We start from the raw sequence: 17,576 nt of genomic DNA on the forward strand, positions 1-17,576 counted from the left end.
TTATAGGCAAAACTACCACACAATCCGAATCGCAATTTATTTAAAAAATATCTTACACATAATGTTGAGAAATCGATGAGGTGATGTGAGATTGTTTCCCTGTACAGCACAGCTATAGTTGCCTGTATCCTCTCTTCTTACTGACTGCAGGATGAGTTGATTGTTTCTGTCTGTTCTCTCACTTAATGACTGTGTGTTTTTAAACCAGATGAATGTTGATCTGTCAGTCAGACTGCATCTGCTTTTACATGTAAGAGTCACTGAATGTCCCTCTATCACTCTCTCACCTGAAGACTCCAACTGAAGATCTGACAACACAACACAGATATAGATATCTACATGTCATTCAACACACATTATTATCATCAGTGAGTAATTCACTTACCTGTTATTAGTGTGATATTCAGAGTCACTCCAGGTTTTCCAATCCATTTCCCATCAAGATTATAAGTGATGAATCTGAAATAGTATTCGTGTGAATCTGTCTGTCTCACATCAGTCAGTCTCATGGTGCAGACGTGATGTTTATCTCCCAGATACTGAATCCTCTCACTGTATTCAGAGTCCTTAGACAGATCTGAAGGCTCTATACCTTCTCCAATTAGTCTTCTGGTCCAGAACATTTTCGTGATCTGATGTTCTGTAGGGTATTTATAAGTGCAGTTTATTATCACTGTTGAACCCTTTACTGCACAGATGGATGAAGAGCTGTAATTCACACTCCACTCATCATCAGCACTATAAACTCCTGAAACACACAATTCATTAATTTTTTCACAGGGTCCTTCAACACAAATGCATGATAAACTTCTAAATAAAACAACAGCTCATGGCAGAAAACATCATCTTTGAGAATCTTATGTGTGTGCAGTTTGTCTTAAGGGTTAATGGAGGGTGTGAAAAAATAAACAGAATCGCACGTGAAAGCGGAACAACACAACATCAGTACAAACTACACCGTCAAACAATGACATTTATGAAAAAAAAAACAATTACACAATTTATAAAAGTCGCAAGAGAGTATTACATGTAATGATGTAGCATTAGTTACTTACTATGAACTATGAGCAGAACTATCAGAGGAAGAGGAGGAGGAGCCATTCTGACTGACATCATCATCAACCAAATCAGTATACTATGTGTTCTTCCCTCTAAAAATGGTTATACATTACTTACAGTATATCTATCAGATTAATTTGAAATAATTAATTTATCAGTTTATGACATAAACAAATGCTTCTCTATAATGTTTTCATGTCATTTGCTATATAAACTTCAATTCCAGCAATTTTTATTTATTTGTGTAGATTGGTCTTACCGTGCGTGTTCAGTCTGTCTGATCTTTAGGAACTGAATGCTTGACCATAATAGCAGACTGACTTTAAACTGACTCTGTGGTTAATAGTTTGTTATCTCTTCAAATGCACACATGTTCTTCCCTCCTCCAGCAACAAGGAAGCACCAATCTGAAACATCTTAAAGCAAAATAATCAGGTTTTTCTGAAGACAGCACAGGATTGTTTAACTTTTGTAGTTTTATAAGAAGTTAAAGTTACCTCATTGCAGAATTATTTGTACTTTTTTCTTTGCAACCATGTAAGTGCTAACATGTGAGAACAGCAACAAATCAAACCACTAGAGCAAACAAAACAGATCCTGATATCCATATACAAAATAATCAGAGGCGGACAGAGTACACATCTTTATTACTTGAGTAAAAGTACAGATACCCCTGGCTAAATTTTACTCAAGTACAAGTAAAAGTACTACAGTCAGATGTCTACTTAAGTAAAAGTACTGACGTACTTGTTTTTAAAAACAATTGCGTATCAAGAGTACATTTTCTAAATATTGCATTACTACTGCCACAGTGCACATTGAACCACGTGAGATGATTTACAGCTGTACAGCAAATGATAGAGCTCTGAGGTCAAATCTGATGCAAAATCAGGAAGAGGAGACACACATCTCGCTCCGTTTGCTGTTTGAGCTCTTCAGATCGCATAATTCAGTGGAAAATTTATATAAATCTTATTCTGTATGACTAAATATTTTACTAACTTGATAATTAATAATTATTTCTCCAAATATGCACAACATTGAACTAATAGTACTGGCAGATTCTGTATATTTTATGTATTTGAACACAAATAAACTGGAGAAGACGAAAATGAATGTTTTATTAGTGATGATTTCTGTTCAAAATAACAAAGATTACAGATTAATTATTTTGCACTCCTGGCTAAAATTAAGAAATTAATGTCACTGCAAACCAGTTTAATCCTAAACAGTGCTCAAATATTGAAGCTGGAGTCTTAAACCTTTCTTGTGATGCTGAGTTTGTCCAGATCAAGTAGTGTGATGTTTTGAAGAGTAATTAATTGTGAACAACAATAATTCGGGCTCACCAGTGATCCCTGCCGCTCGAGGTTGAATTTTTGTAGGCGGTGATGAAGTTTTGGTTAACACAGCAAACACTTGAAGCGAAAACTCTCATTAACTTGTTCAGAAAATTGAAATAGTCTGGCGAGGTGGAGCCACGGGTTGGAACATTCCCGGGATGGACCTGCTGCGCCTTTATCCATTGTGTCATCCATGCTTTCTTCTCTTATCTAAATCTGACCCTGGTAACTTTGGATTTTTCGACCTACTGATTTAATGAATACTGAGGATTCGGACATACTAGATCTGTTCACGTACTATATTTTAGGAAAGTATGCTGTTTCGGATGATACTTAAGTACACGTGCCTCTGAATCTCGTGAGAAATAGTCCAAAATCCCAGTAATTCTCGCCTACCTTTTTACGTATACTGATGTTTCGGACATACTATTTGTTTGCCTACTGCTTTTTGCCTACTACATAGTATGGCAGTATGCGGTTTCGGATTCAGCCATAGAGAGAGAGAGAAAATAATTCACAGCACAATTGAGTTTCAATTGCAACAAACCACCATCATTGTGATCAGTGTTTGCACTTCATCTGCTCATTTGCATTTTAACTTGTTTGACTCTGTGGACCTTGTACCGGGTCCAGAATTATCTTATTTTGACTTAATATAAAATATTTCTTTAATTTTTAATGGTCTGTCATGGACCCAGTACCACATATGAGATACTGTTTGAAAGCTTAGACTCTCTACTTTCTGCAGATATGCATCACGTTGAGATATGTTTTACTGTAAGAAAGTTATTTACAATTAATTTACACTATCACCCCCACACAAAATTTATATGATTTAATATTCACATACTTCATATTTTTCAAGTATGACAAACACAAATGATACACCATATTTTATCTTACGTCCTACTCTAAACAATGAGTCCATTCACAGCATTTTCTTTGGTTGTGTGCATAATTAATCCCTTGCTATTTATTATATGTGCAAAACAAAAAGTAATATTACTATGAAAAATGTATTTTCACACCGTTCAGTAAAATAAGAATAACTTTTGAATGCGACATGCTAAAGAGTTCATTCTTTTTTTGGGTGTTTACTGTCTGCTGCTGCTAACAACCAGAACAGTCTGCTAGAGCACCCAGAACCAGAGTTATACACTTTCAAAGACAGTATTTACAACATAAAAAAAGACAATTTGGTGTTTCATCATGTGAATATCAACATAAATAACACTATTTGTCACAAACAGCAGCTTTTTATGTAACTTCAAAGGGTTTTCTGCTAAATTAAATAAAGATATTGCATTTATTCCAATGTATGTGGTTATGGGAGCACTTCAAATATTTTTAGGCGGAAATTAAATACAAAAAAATGTATTAATCCTCCCATCAGTTGGAGTAAAATAAATTTAGCATTTATTATGATAGAGAAAAAATTTATTTTCTCCTCTGTAAGCTGGCAATTTCTGGAATCAAACAAAACTATCTGCAGGTTTCGTTACCACTCAGGGCCAGAGTTATTAATTATCTGTGGGAAATTTTGAGCTAGAGCTTCAATTACGCACTCTGGGGACACCAAAGATTTAGTTTACATCTTAAAAAATCTCATAATATGTCCCCTTTAAGATGTAAAAGGAATATTTGGTGTCCACAGAGTGTGTATGTGAAGTTTAAGCTCAAAATACCCCACAGATAATTAATTATAACATGTTTAAATTGCAAATTTGTAGGCCTGAGCAAAAGTGTGCCGTTTTTGGGTGTGTTGTTTAAAATGCAAATGAACGGATGAAGTGCAAACACTGATCACAATGATGGTGGTTTGTTGTAATTGAAACTCAATTGTGCTGTCAAGTATTTTTCTTTCTCTTTGCACTAAACGGAAATGCTTTGATTGGATAGTGCAGATAAGGGGGGGGGGGGGGGTATTATTTTAATTCGCCTTGCTACCTACCTCACAAAACAGGCGAAATCTGAATGACCTAATTTTTGACAATTATGGTGGTTTGTTGAAATTGAAACTCAATTGTGCTGTCAATTATTTTCTCTCTCTTTCTCTCTGCACTACATGGTAGTGCTGTGGTTGGATAGTGCAGATTAAGGGGTGGTGTTATTGTAATTGGCCTTGCTATCTACACCACAAAACAGGCGAAATCTGAACAACCTTCACATGCTTGCACACAATTGCTTACCGAAACTGAGTTACTGGGTTGATCTTTTTCCCATTTTATAGGTTGATAGGAGCACTGGGGACCCAATTATAGCACTTTAACATGGGAAAAGTCACCCTATGACCCCTTTAAGGCTTAAAATAATTTAAACAAATCAGTTACAAAAATATTCCCTCCCCCACAGTTGTCATGAAGGACTAAATTCATCAAGATCAAATAACTTCTTGCACCAGGCTGTAAAAATATTTATTTCTGCTGTAAAGTTGCACATTCTAACAACAAAAACAACAAAGCAACAAAGCTTTTTAAAGGGCCCATGGCATGAAAATGTTAGCATTGCCACTTTGTAGGTGTGAGCAAAAATGTGTCGTTTTGGGTGTGTCCTTTAAAATGCAAATGATCTGATGAAATTCAAACACTGATCACAATGGTGGTTTGATGCAATTGAAACTCAATTGTGCTGTCAATTACTTTTTCTCTCTGCACTAGATGGCAGTGCTGTGGTTGGATAGTGGAGATTAAGGGGGCAGTATGATTATAATAAGATCTCCTTATGACATCATAAGAAGGGACAAATTTCAATGACCAAATTTTTTGCTCACACCTACAAAGTGGCAATGCTAACATGTTCATCCCATGGGTCCTTTAAAGGGGTCATAGCATGAAATGTTAGCATTGCCACTTTGTAGGTTTGAGCAAAAATGTGTCGTTTTGGGTGTGTCCTTTAAAATGCAAACGAGCTGATGAAGTGCAAACACTGATCACAATGATGGTGGTTTGTTGTAATTCAAACTCAATTGTGTTATTAAGTCCTTCTTTTCTCTCTCTTTCTCTCTGCACTAAATGGCAGTGCAGTGGTTGGATAGTGCAGATTAAGGGGGCGGTATTATTCTAATAAGATATTTTTGCTCACACCTACAAAGTGACAATGCCAACATTTTCATGCCATGGCCCGTTTAAGTGAAACACACTTGTGGTTTCTATTGCAGCAAAATCAGAGACTTTATTATATTTACATTAATACAATAACATTATCAATAACATTTAAAGAAAATAAGACTATGACTATATAAACTTTATCTGTAGTTATATTTAACTGTAATGAATACAATCAGTTTTATAATAACAGCTCTTGTATGGGCTTACAATTTACTGAATTTGAATTATCTGGCCCTCAATTTTGTGGGAGGGCATCTTATAAGGTATTTGGTTCGAGTCTGGGAAAAACAGCTCTCATCCACTTCAAATACTGTTGTCTGACCTGAACAAGAGATGAGAGAAGCCATTACAGGAAAAACTTTAAAGGATTGGTTAAATTGATTTAATTGTTGACAGTCATACGAGAGAGACAAATAGCATGACGTTTTTATGAATATGGTACACAATGAGAATAGGAAAATTTACCTCATTATTGAGAACACAGTAGACCAGGAAGATGAAGTTTCCTTGCTGTGAGTTCAGGATCAGGAAGAGAATCTCCATCATCTTACTGTTATTAATGAAGATACCCAGAATCCAGGGACAACCAAAAATCATAAACTGGGCCAGAGTTTTAAAAACCGTAATCCTGGAGAGAGAGAGAGAGAGAGAGAGAGAGAGAGAGAGAGAGAGAGAGAGAGAGAGAGAGAGAGAGAGAGAGAGAGAGAGAGAGAGAGAGAGAGAGAGAGAGAGAGAGAGAGAGAGAGAGAGAGAGAGATTTGAAAGTCACATTATGAAAGTGAATTAAGCACTTCTGAAAAAATATAAAAAACTGATTTCTAATGACTAGACCACTTTAAAATCAGGGTGTTTGTTACTTGGTTTGTCTCCTGTGTGAAACATCAAGGTTGAGGTTTTTGAGAGTTAAGTTCAGACTGATGATGATACTGATGAAGAGAATCGTGTTTATCTGCAGAAACAAAACACAGTAAAGAAACAATCACTTTCTTTTGCAGTGGTTTAAACTTCAACTGGTCTGAAACTAAAACTTACTGCAAGAATGAAGTAAACTGGTCCCAGAAAACTCCAGATGAAGCCTCTCTCCACTTTAATCCAGCATCTGTTTACAGAAAAAAAATCTTAAACAGCACCTATAACATTGCTAAAAACGTTATTTTGTATATTTGGTTTAATACAATGTGTATGTGTGGTTTATGGTTTTAAAAACACATTATCTTCGATACCATACATTATTGTTTCTCCATTACTCTCTGCCCTCCTCAAATGCTCTGATTTGTCAAAAGTGGGAGGAGTTATGATAATGACCGCCGTGTCCACGTCAACAGGCCGGGGAAATAAACTGTTGCCTACAATCCGTGTGTTTGTTGTAAGAGATTTAAGTTGAAACGATAACTCCCGTGATCATTTACTTTGGGATTTGTACCTTTTGCATATCGTTAACATGAACTAATACACACTTACACACCAACGGAAATGTAAAATCGTGAATTGAATAATTTTACCCCATTATTAAGTATTGCATTGGGAGCCAATCTTGCAAACATAGTAAGGAGCATCACATTTCTGGCTGAGGTATTCAGGCCAATCACAACTTTCTGGTTAGCTGGCCAATCAGAGGACACTGCACTTTTCAGAACGATGAGCTTTGTACAAAATCAATGTATTTCAGGGAGGCAGGGCATAGAGGAGCGACAATTATTCATGAAAAATAATGTGTTTTTAGAACCATAAACTACTGAAACACATTGTATTACACCAAAAACACAAAATGACATTGTTTTTAGCAACATAATGGGTGGTCTATAAGTTATAATAAGTACCTCTTGGAACATAAAATAATAGAAAAATACAGGTTATGACTCTTTTAAGATTTAATTTGTTTAATTCAATCAACTGACCAATCATATTTATACATACTTATCACTGCCATAACCTTCAGGAACCAGTCCAGCAGACACGCCTACTATAACAAAATCAATCGCATAACCAATCACAATCAAGAATCCCTTGTTAAGCATCGCCCTCTGTCTGGAGCTGATCTGTGATATATTCTTCACACAGATGAAGAGCAGCACAGCTTCAATGAACATCCACACAAAGCAGGAGAGAAAGAAGAAGTGAAGAGCTCCTGATATCACAGCACACAACTCCTGAAGACAGAGTTTAAACAATAAAAGAGATTTTTTGTTTTCCATTAATTTCTTACTAACTAGTCAAACTAAAGATGTTGGTATTCTGTAATCAAAAGTTCTCACCTTGTGAGGTTTTATGAGATTGATGAATTGTTGTGTGAGTAAGAACAGAAGATGAGCAGACAGCAGACTGATGCAGAGGTTGATTCGAGCTACATTGTTCACTCCAGGTTTCCATCGACAGCAAGCAAAAGTCAACAGAGCCAAACTAGTAAACACCAGACCCACGATCACAAACACCACATTCATCGACTCCATCGGCTGACTATTATCCTGAGAAAATATGTCATAACCAGAGGCGGGTAGAGTACCCAAAATCTGTACTCAAGTAAAAGTACAAATACTTATACAAAATTTACTCAGGTATCAATATAATTATTTACTTGAGTAAGAGTAAAAAAGTATTAGATGAAAAACTACTCAAGTAGTTACCCAGATAGCAAGCAAACCATTAAAACAATGTAAAAAAATTATTGTTGATTTGTCAATATTAATACCATTGAATCAATATCACGTTTGCACACTCCATTAATATTTAAAAATATTGTAATTTTAACAAACCACATTATCGTGATCAGTGTTTGCTTTAGTTAATGGATAAAAAAAATTGTTTTAAAACTGCGGTGCCTTAATATGTGTGCAAATGTTATGTTTTTCTGACCATGCGTACAGGAGCATGATGTGGGCACGTAACCTTGATAGAGACAATAGTCCACAATCTCTACTGGTTTATCGCCCACCCATAGAATGTAACTATGTGTTCACAGAGAGGTGGGCTCGTATTCATTCAAGCTCGTATTGATAAGCCAGAAATACGATAGTATTTCCTAGCTCGCACTATAAATGGATATCTACTCTCCTACCTATATAAGATTCAATCCAGGACACCTGCCTCCAATTTTTGGGTAGCTGTGAAAAGCACCATCTGGTGTGTTTACTTTGAGTTGGAGGTGAACTCTGCAAGAAAGTAGACCTCCAGGAACTGGGTTGGTGACAACTGTTATAGAGGGTATGCACGTGACACCACCTTTGGGCGAAAATGACTGCGGTTATGGCAAAAAACAGAGCGGCAGAATTTGTGTACAGTGTAAAATCTGTGAAAACACAAGGAAAACGTGTCTAAATGGGGAAAAAGGTGTTGTACACCGAAAGGAGATGTAAATAGATTGTTCATGCCAACGTCCATTGACCACAGGTGGGTTGACAAGTTGTCAGGTGCACACTACGGCTATCAGTGTTTTAACCCCTCAACGGAGCCTTCAAGGCAGCGCTGCCTGGAAAGCACTCCCTGCCCCCGAGCGTTTCAGCCAATCACAGCACTTCGCCTGTTTCGAGCCTTCCGCCAGCAGTTCCTTCTGGCAGTTCGAGCTCACCGTTGGTCAGGTAAGTAGCGCAGATATCGTAAGATAGAAATGTTACTGTATTTGAATTCAGCTGAAAATGTTTTGAGTGTTTAAGTGATTATGTTTCTGTGTCTGTGTCACAACTTTTTTTGGTGCAGTTTCATGTATTGGTTACTCAGTTGTTTTTTCTATTTTCAAACCCTTGTTGCTTGGGATTCGGGTTGGATTTGTGGTTGGGGTTAGGATGTCATTCTAACCCCAATTCCAAGCACAAGAAAAACAACTGAGTAACCAATACGTGAAACTGGCACGTCAAACTTTGATTTAAATGCAGAGATAAAGCATGAACTTGAGGATAGAAGTTGTCCACAGCATGACGTTGCCAAGTCCTCTGCTTTTTTGAGTTCAGATTTGGGAAACTGTTTAAATTGTTTCCACCAGTTATTTTTCCTTGGATTAAAGTTTAAAGGATTTCGTTTATTAGTTATTTGGGCTGTGAATAGCATTTGGATACTTTTGGACTAGTATTGAATGTCCGATTGAGATGGTTTTGATAAACTAATCTGGCAACCCTGTCAGTGACGTTCGGTTCGGATTCTATAGAATTTACGTGTAAACGGACATTTTAATCAGATTGCGATGTTTCGGGTGCATGTAAACTGTATCATCGTAACCTTCAATCAGATTAAATTCAGTCGGATTGACAAAACTTTGTGCATGTAAACATAGCCACTGTGTTAAATCTACTGCCGTCGTATCTGCATTTGAGTTAGCAGTGTATGGAGTTCTTGTATCTCTTGATAATTTTTTAAAAACTTTATTTAAGTCACATCTGTGTCAAGTTGTCTTACCTCTGATGTTCTGCTGCTGGTTTGCATGATAAGAGCGAATGTTGACAGATGAACACACGAACACACAGTGAAGCTGCTGTTGGTCTTTACAACAGAACAACCATCTACAATCCACTCACTGATGTTCCAGTACACACAGGAAAGATTACCACGGTCGTTTAACTCCTTTACAGTGAAGAAAAGTACATGTGTGTCAGGCATGACTCCAGTGTAAACAAAAAAAAATCACAAAATCTGTGCGTCTTGTTCCCCCTCACAGGGCAGCAGCAACTTAATGCAAACATTTTACCCCATAACCTTGGACACATCACATGGAACTGAAATATACATGTACACTGGACGAAATAAAACCAAACTACCTGACACACTTTTCAATTGTGGTACCGTTTTATAATTAGGCATAATTCGTAGCTATGATGTTTGCTGCATTGCTTTATTTTACACCAAAACTCAATCTGGAGTCATCTGAAGAGTTTGCTTTGACTCAAGCAAAGAAGTGCATTATGTAAGGAATAATGGATGAAGGGCTGTTTAATTATTCAAAATAATTCAGCATAATTCAGGTAATGCAGCATGACGTGAAGCGTGCCGTTACACCACATCAATTATTCTGCTTATACCATGATTACCACAGAAATTGCTCTGGTTGTTATTTTTAAGACATTGGGCAGGTAAGTTGTGCGGTTATTGAAAAATAATGCACACCCGTGAAACATTTTTCAACCAATCAGAATAAAGCATTCAACAGCATCATGGTTTAAACAATAATAAGTGTTATAGCCAGAACGCAAACATATTAATTCACATAAACTGAATCCCAGATCATCATCTCTAACAGACATAATTACACTGAATTTTTTTTGTAAAGTTATATCCCAAGCCCAGAGTAACAGGAGATGACATTCTTCTTCATATTACATTGCATGCGAATAAGTCAATAAGAGTAACTTACTCTGATGTGTTTGAAGGTGAAGTTGACTGGTTTGGTGAGGGTGGTGTTGATGGTTTTAGGAAGAGTAGCTGAGATGACAGTGGACATCATGGTTTTAACTGTGTTATCTGATGTGTTGAAAAAGTCTGGTTTCAGTAGGTCCTCCATTTTATTGTAGCTCATGAAAACCACAGCAGCTGATCCTGCAACAGATACAAGGAAAATCCAATTTCATTTTTAAAGGGGCCATGGCATGAAAATGTTAGCATTCATTGTTTTTTCACACTAATCACAATGATGGTGGTTTGTTGAAATGGAAACTCAATTGTGCTGTCAATTATTTTCTCTCTCTTTCTTTCTCTCTGCACTTTACACATCAAGAATCAGAATACGAATCCCAACCATTATTATTTTTATTTTTGAAACCATGTATTTATCTGCTCTCTGACAATAATGATTGGCTGTGTTGAAATTCTTTAAATAACAACAATATTATTGCATACCTGAATTCAAATTGGCGATCCCAATAAGATCAATTTCTATAGAAGCATTTGATGTGTGGAGCTGAGGGATTTTATTAAGGTTGGCCTGTGGTCCAACCACAAACATTTCTTCCTCTGATTTAAAATAAACAAATAAACAAACACTAATTTTATGCCTTCCAGAACATCATGAGCATGATTTCAGTTACATTGTACATATTTTACATTTATAGTTCTATAATTACATTAAATGATATTTTAGTGATGGTTGTTTCTCTCTTACCCACAGCTGCATGAGTGAAATTGAGATAGTAATAGGTGTTTGTTGGCCTCACCAACGTTGACACAAGCTTCTCACTGGCTTTTAACATATATGACGCTTGTTTCTTTGGGTCATCTGATGATGTGTTTATCTTCTCTGAAGTGCTGAAGACCATGTCCATGACCTTGTTCACATCCTAAATCAGTAAATAAAAAATAGGTGAAGATCCAAAAACAATCAACATAAACTTAATTTGATAATTTCCCCTGATAGGTTTACCTGTAAATTTAGAACAGTAATATTCTCTATTTGGTCAAGGAGATTCTTTATATATGAAGATTTCTGTGGACAAGAACATAATATTAAAGATTATGATTGACTAGTGAATAGATCAACCTCACTAACCTCACTGTCATCACCCAACACAGAGGCGCTTTTGACATTGAAAGAATAATGTTTGTTGAGTAGAGCAATGGATTTTTTTTAAATGTTTCTCAATATTAAAAACATCATAGTTGCTTTTATACAGAGTAAGAAAATCAATGGAAGTAAATAAAAAGAGCACTTAATACTGTATACTTGTATGGCTCTTTAAATTGACAGATTCTAGTTGTTATCTACTGTAGTAAAAAAAAATCTGTCAACTTACCGTGCAATTTGTAAGCTGTGTTATATTTAAAACTGAAATACATGAACAAAATATTAATTATAGCCATGTAACAAATTAATAGGATTTAAGTACATGAGAAAACTTAGAAGATGAGTGAGATGTCAGTTCATATTATTAAACAGCATTGTGTTGCATGCATTGCACGGTTTAAATGGTGGAAATAAAAAATAAAACCAGTAGACTAGTTTCACATTACTGAGTGTGGTGATTGGTGACGTGACAGTTGTATAAGTGGTAATAGTGCTCTTAACATCTAAAAGGTTTAATGAATTATAATTAATCAACAAAGACATGCATATCTAATCAGATGTACATCACATGTAAAAAAAAGATTTACTACAAATAAGCAAGTGCTGAAAACTGATTGGCGATTGTGGTGAATCCAGACTATGTATTAATGGAGGAAACAGGACTTTACATTACCAGATGTGGTTATCAACGCAATGTAAAAAAACCTGTGTAAAAAAACGGACAAAGTACTGTCTAAATATAAAGGAATTTTCCGTATTTATGTTTTACAGGCGTTTAACCAGTTTTTTTTAATAACGCATTACATGATGGGTGCAATAACCCCTGCTGCTCATCTTTCACTGTTTGCCTCTTTATCACCATCTCTGTTTGAAACCTAAAATTACAACTTGCTTGCAGAATTATTTTCTAAACATGGTTTACCAAAACTAAATTTCTGGGTTGATCTTTATTATGTTTACTGGCTTGAATGAAGCACCGGGGACCCAATTATAGCACTTACAAGGAAAAAGTCAGATTTTCACACTATAACTCTTGAGTGCTGTGATCACAAATACTGTCCTGCATACACCAAAGTTAGCAACAATCTTGTACAGACAGGTTTTGTTCGTTTATATTAAAAGTACAAAAGCAACACACAAAAGAATCTGTAGTTATTGACATTTGGAATAGAATAACATTACACATGCCTACTCTCATTCACGACTTCTCCCATACTCCTAAAACACACAATTTATTTATCTGTTACTGGGTCATTAAAACTCATGAATCATGTTTTACCTTATATTTAAAAACAACGACTCAACAGAAAACATAATCTTTGAAAATGTTGAGTTTTTTTTACTTTGTGCTTAAAATGTGAAGTTCTAAGTGTTAATGGAGGGTGTCAAAAGGTGTGACAGAATCAAGTGTAAAGTTACATTAAGTCAAGCAATGCTGGGACATCATAATATTTCTCTCACTGTCTAGCATGAATATGTTGTACTGCAGCATTGAAATCATTTAATAAACGCATTATTTAAAGAATGACTCAGTCTGTCATACCTTTAACATTGAGTGATACAGCAGCAGATCTCTGAGATCCGACTTCATTCTGAGCCTCACAGTAAAACCATCCACTAATGTTAGTGATGCTGTACGTCAGTCCAGATCCAACAGATGATGTTTCATTCTCCTTAAACCAGCTGTAGTTCTGAACAGGTGGATTTGATTCACTGCTGCAGGTCAGAGTCACTGAAACACCTTCCACTATTTCACCAGATGGATTGATAGAGATTACAGGTTTATCTGGAGCATCTAATGAAATAGCATATACGATTATGGTTCTCTTTTACCTTTGAGCATCTGACCTTATGAAGTAGCTGCTGTAAAAAAGTGTTAACCCAGCTAACAGAAAAAAGTTCTAAGAATTTCCCTGAAAGTTCCCAACGTTCCCAAAAACGTTCTGCCAACATAAAAAGTGTCCAGATTTTTTTGACGTTCTAAGAACGTTAGAGGAATGTTACATTCTACTAGTTTTAAACGTTATGACAATGTCATGTTTTAATGTTCACACAATGTGACATATGTTATAAAACATTACACTGTAAAAAAATTACCGGTACCTTCTTTGTTATGTTTACAGAGATTTCCTTTCATTCAAAAACTTAACATTATGTAGATTTACAGAACCTAATGGAGAAAGTACCAGTTATTTTCTGCCAGGACATTAACTGAGTATTTTTTTACAGTGTACAGTACTTTGTCCATTTTTAACTGACATTTTTTTCAGTGTAACGTTTAGACAACCCATTAAAGTTTTTATGTGGCATTCACAACAGATGCGAAGAGGTGGCAAGCGCAAGTGATTTATGTGTTAAGTCAATGCAAAGACGTGATATGCATACTGTGGGGCAGTACGTGTAAATGCCGCGGTCTGTGTTTCGCACGAATTGAGCGTTGCCACGGGAATTTCCCGAATGACTAGACTTTCACGAGTGGTTTTCACACGCAAATGAAGTGCTTGTAGGGGTGGTTTCCCAGATTAGCTTAAGCCAGGACTAGGACTAGGTTTTAGTAAATTCGAAAATATAACTAGTTTTAACAAATGTGCCTTATTAAAAACATTACTTGTGTGCATTCTGAAGCAAATAAAAGGCACTGATGTATTTTAAGATATGTCAGTGGAAGCTTTCAGTTTGGACAACTCTTACATTTATTTAAGTCTATGACTAGTCTAATCCCTGTCCTGGAAACTGCCCCAAAATGTTCAAGCATCCAACTACTCGTGATTTGCGCGTTTTTGCTGCCTCTACCACGGCTGATGTGAATGAAGGGTTAGAACATCAAGAAAACTGGACACTTTTTATGTTGGCAGAACGTTTTTGGGAACGTTGGGAACTTTCAAGGAAAGTTCTTAGAACTTTTTCTGTAAGCTGGGAAGTTAAAGATAAACTTACAGACGACATTGAGATATTGATGAGGTGATGTGAGTTTGTGTCCCTGTACAGCACAGCTATAGTTGCCTGAATCATTTCTTGTAACTGACTGGAGGATGAGTTGATTGTTTCTGTCTGTTCTCTCACTTAATGACTGTGTGTTTTTAAACCAGATGAATGTTGATCTGTCAGTCAGACTGCATCTGCTTTTACATGTAAGATTCACTGAATGTCTCTCTGTCACTCTCTCACCTGAAGACTCCACCTGAAGATCTAACAACACAACACAGATACAGATATCTACATGTCATTCAACACACATTATTATCATCAATGAGTAATTCACTTACCTGTGATATAAAGAGTCACTCCAGGTTTTCCAACCCATTTTGGTTTATCAGTGATGAATCTGAAATAGTATTTGTGTGAATCTGTCTGTCTCACATCAGTCAGTCTCATGGTGCAGTTGTGATGTTTATCTCCCAGATACTGAATCCTCTCACTGTATTCAGAGACATTAAACAGATCTGGAAACTCTTCATCTTTTGCTGTTTCATTAGTGTTAGTCCAGAACACCTTCATGATCTTATATCCAGTAGGGTATTTATAAGTGCAGTTTATTATCACTGTTGAACCCTTTAGTGCACAGATGGATGAAGAGCTGTAATTCACACCCCACCCATCAGCACTATAAACTCCTGAAACACAGAATTCATTTATCTGTTACAGTCAGGGATGGGCAACTTCGGTCTTGGAGGGCTAATGTCCTGTAGAGTTTAGCTCCAACTTGCCTCAGCACACCTGCCTAAAAGTTTCTATGCTTAGCAAGACCTTAATTGGTTGCTTCAGGTGTGTTTAATTATGGTTGGAGCTGAACTCTGCAGGACACGTGCCCCCCAGAACTGCAATTGCCTATCCCTGTCAGTTACAGGGTCATTTAAACTCATGAATGCATGTTTTCAGTGTTATAGTCGAGTGCAAGCCAAGACCGACTTGAGTCCGGGTCAATCACGCTGTGTTAATTGAATTAATTGATTTCACAATCAATGAAAAATGTGTTAAAGTAACATTGAAGCAGTGTTAGAGTCAATTGGATGCTTAAGTGAACATTTAAGTGATGATTTTTTTTTATTGAACACACCCGATGAGCAGAATCACTGAAGGAAAGAGAAACACGAGAACTACAACTGACTTCCAGCCACTGCCCTAGAAAAAATCAACTCAAAAGACATTAAAGGGCCCATGGCATGAAGATGTTAGCATTGCCACTTTGTAGGTGTGAGCAAAAATGTGTCGTTTTGGGTGTGTCTTTTAAAATGCAAATGAACAGATGAAGTGCAAACATTGATCACAATGATGGTGGTTTGATGCAATTCAAACTGAATTGCGCTGTCAATAATTTTTTATCTCTCTCCGAACTCAGTGTTGCTTCAGGAAACGTGCCAGTTGAAAAATCTAAACTTTCCATGCTGCGTTTACTCAATCAGGACCTTGCTGTAGTAGTGACGTGATTACAGGAAACGAGTGGAGTGGCGGAGTCTCAGCAGAGTGGCAGAAGCCCCTCCCATGACACGATTTTCCGCGTGACCTTCTCGAATGACTAGAATTTCACACGCAGCTTTCACGCGTGAATTAAGCAAGTAAACTCAAATGTTCAAGCCTACAACTACAGTCAAAATAATTTTTATTACATAAGGTATGATAACCTCCTAACTTTCTTTGCAAAAATTGAGGTGTTTATACAACGAAAACAACTTAGAACAAAGAGTCGAACTGTCCAACTAAAGGAAACGCTGATCACAATAATGGTGACCAAACATTTTCAATAAAACATCAACATGCTAAACCAGGGGTCTCAAACGCAAACTGGCTTGGGGCCATTTCTGAGATTGACATTTCATCGGAGGGCCGCAGAGCTATTTTAACATTCAAAAAAGTACAGTTCTATAAATGTACTGTTTAAATATTATTTAATGTATAATACTTGAAAATATATAAGCAGTGGTTTTAATATACATTATTTTATAAAAGTAAGTTCATCTTTTCTTAACCTTATCTTAAATAAGTAAGCCTATTAAACCTTGAACTAACAAATTGCATTTCTGAATACATTTATGAACTATTATACTATTATTACATTTTTACCACCAGAAAGTGTTTCTGTTTTGATTTATCTATTGTTTTCAGTCATAGTATTGACTTCATTATGTTCCATCTTTGTTATTTCAACAGTTTTAATGAATTTGCTATTATATGTGGAAAAATATTAATAAGTGAAAGTGATCCTAAAACTTTTGAATGGGTAGTCAATGTTACATAAGCTAGTTGGGCAGAAAAAAATAGTAATACTGCTCTAATTGCATAGCAAGCTACATAATCATTAAATATAGCAGCATATTATCCTCTGTAACGTTACATTTCTCCTCATCTTTCCTTTTTCTTAACCTAGGCACTTTGATGGCTCTTTTTCTTATCTGTAGTTTAAAGTGTGTTGCATTATATCTACCGCTCTGTCTCCCTATGCAGTGTCTCCATTAGAAGCTGTGTCTTGATGTGAGATATCCCTGTTGCAGCTCTTCTCTGAGTAACAGCTAAGTATCCACCTGGAAGTAACAAATCTTCTATGGACAAACACTACAAAGTCCCGACCAGACTAACTGATCTAATGGT

General features: G+C 36.3%; 2 protein-coding genes and 1 long non-coding RNA gene across 3 annotated transcripts; all 3 read right to left on the minus strand.

Moving 5' to 3' along the window:
* Positions 1 to 36: 36 nt before the first annotated feature.
* LOC141354888 (sialoadhesin-like) lies at positions 37 to 1,101 on the minus strand. Its single transcript, XM_073860064.1, has 3 exons — positions 1,056 to 1,101; positions 386 to 748; positions 37 to 308 (listed from the first exon to the last, which is right to left on the minus strand). Exons 1-3 carry the CDS (start codon positions 1,099 to 1,101, stop codon positions 37 to 39), a joined length of 681 nt encoding a protein of 226 aa, XP_073716165.1.
* Positions 1,102 to 4,817: 3,716 nt separating this feature from the next.
* LOC141354901 (adhesion G protein-coupled receptor E3-like) lies at positions 4,818 to 7,016 on the minus strand. The gene is made up of 5 exons (XM_073860065.1): positions 7,012 to 7,016; positions 6,542 to 6,608; positions 6,367 to 6,458; positions 5,975 to 6,137; positions 4,818 to 5,831 (listed from the first exon to the last, which is right to left on the minus strand). Exons 1-5 carry the CDS (start codon positions 7,014 to 7,016, stop codon positions 5,766 to 5,768), a joined length of 393 nt encoding a protein of 130 aa, XP_073716166.1. The 3' UTR covers positions 4,818 to 5,765.
* Positions 7,017 to 10,847: 3,831 nt separating this feature from the next.
* Positions 10,848 to 11,444, minus strand: LOC141356117 (uncharacterized). Its single transcript, XR_012362562.1, has 2 exons — positions 11,330 to 11,444; positions 10,848 to 11,029 (listed from the first exon to the last, which is right to left on the minus strand). It is a non-coding gene; the product is annotated as an uncharacterized lncRNA (long non-coding RNA).
* Between the last annotated feature and the right edge of the window lie 6,132 nt (positions 11,445 to 17,576).

This window comes from Misgurnus anguillicaudatus, chromosome 3, assembly GCF_027580225.2.
Source record: "Misgurnus anguillicaudatus chromosome 3, ASM2758022v2, whole genome shotgun sequence".
Classification (NCBI taxonomy): Eukaryota; Metazoa; Chordata; class Actinopteri; order Cypriniformes; family Cobitidae; genus Misgurnus; species Misgurnus anguillicaudatus.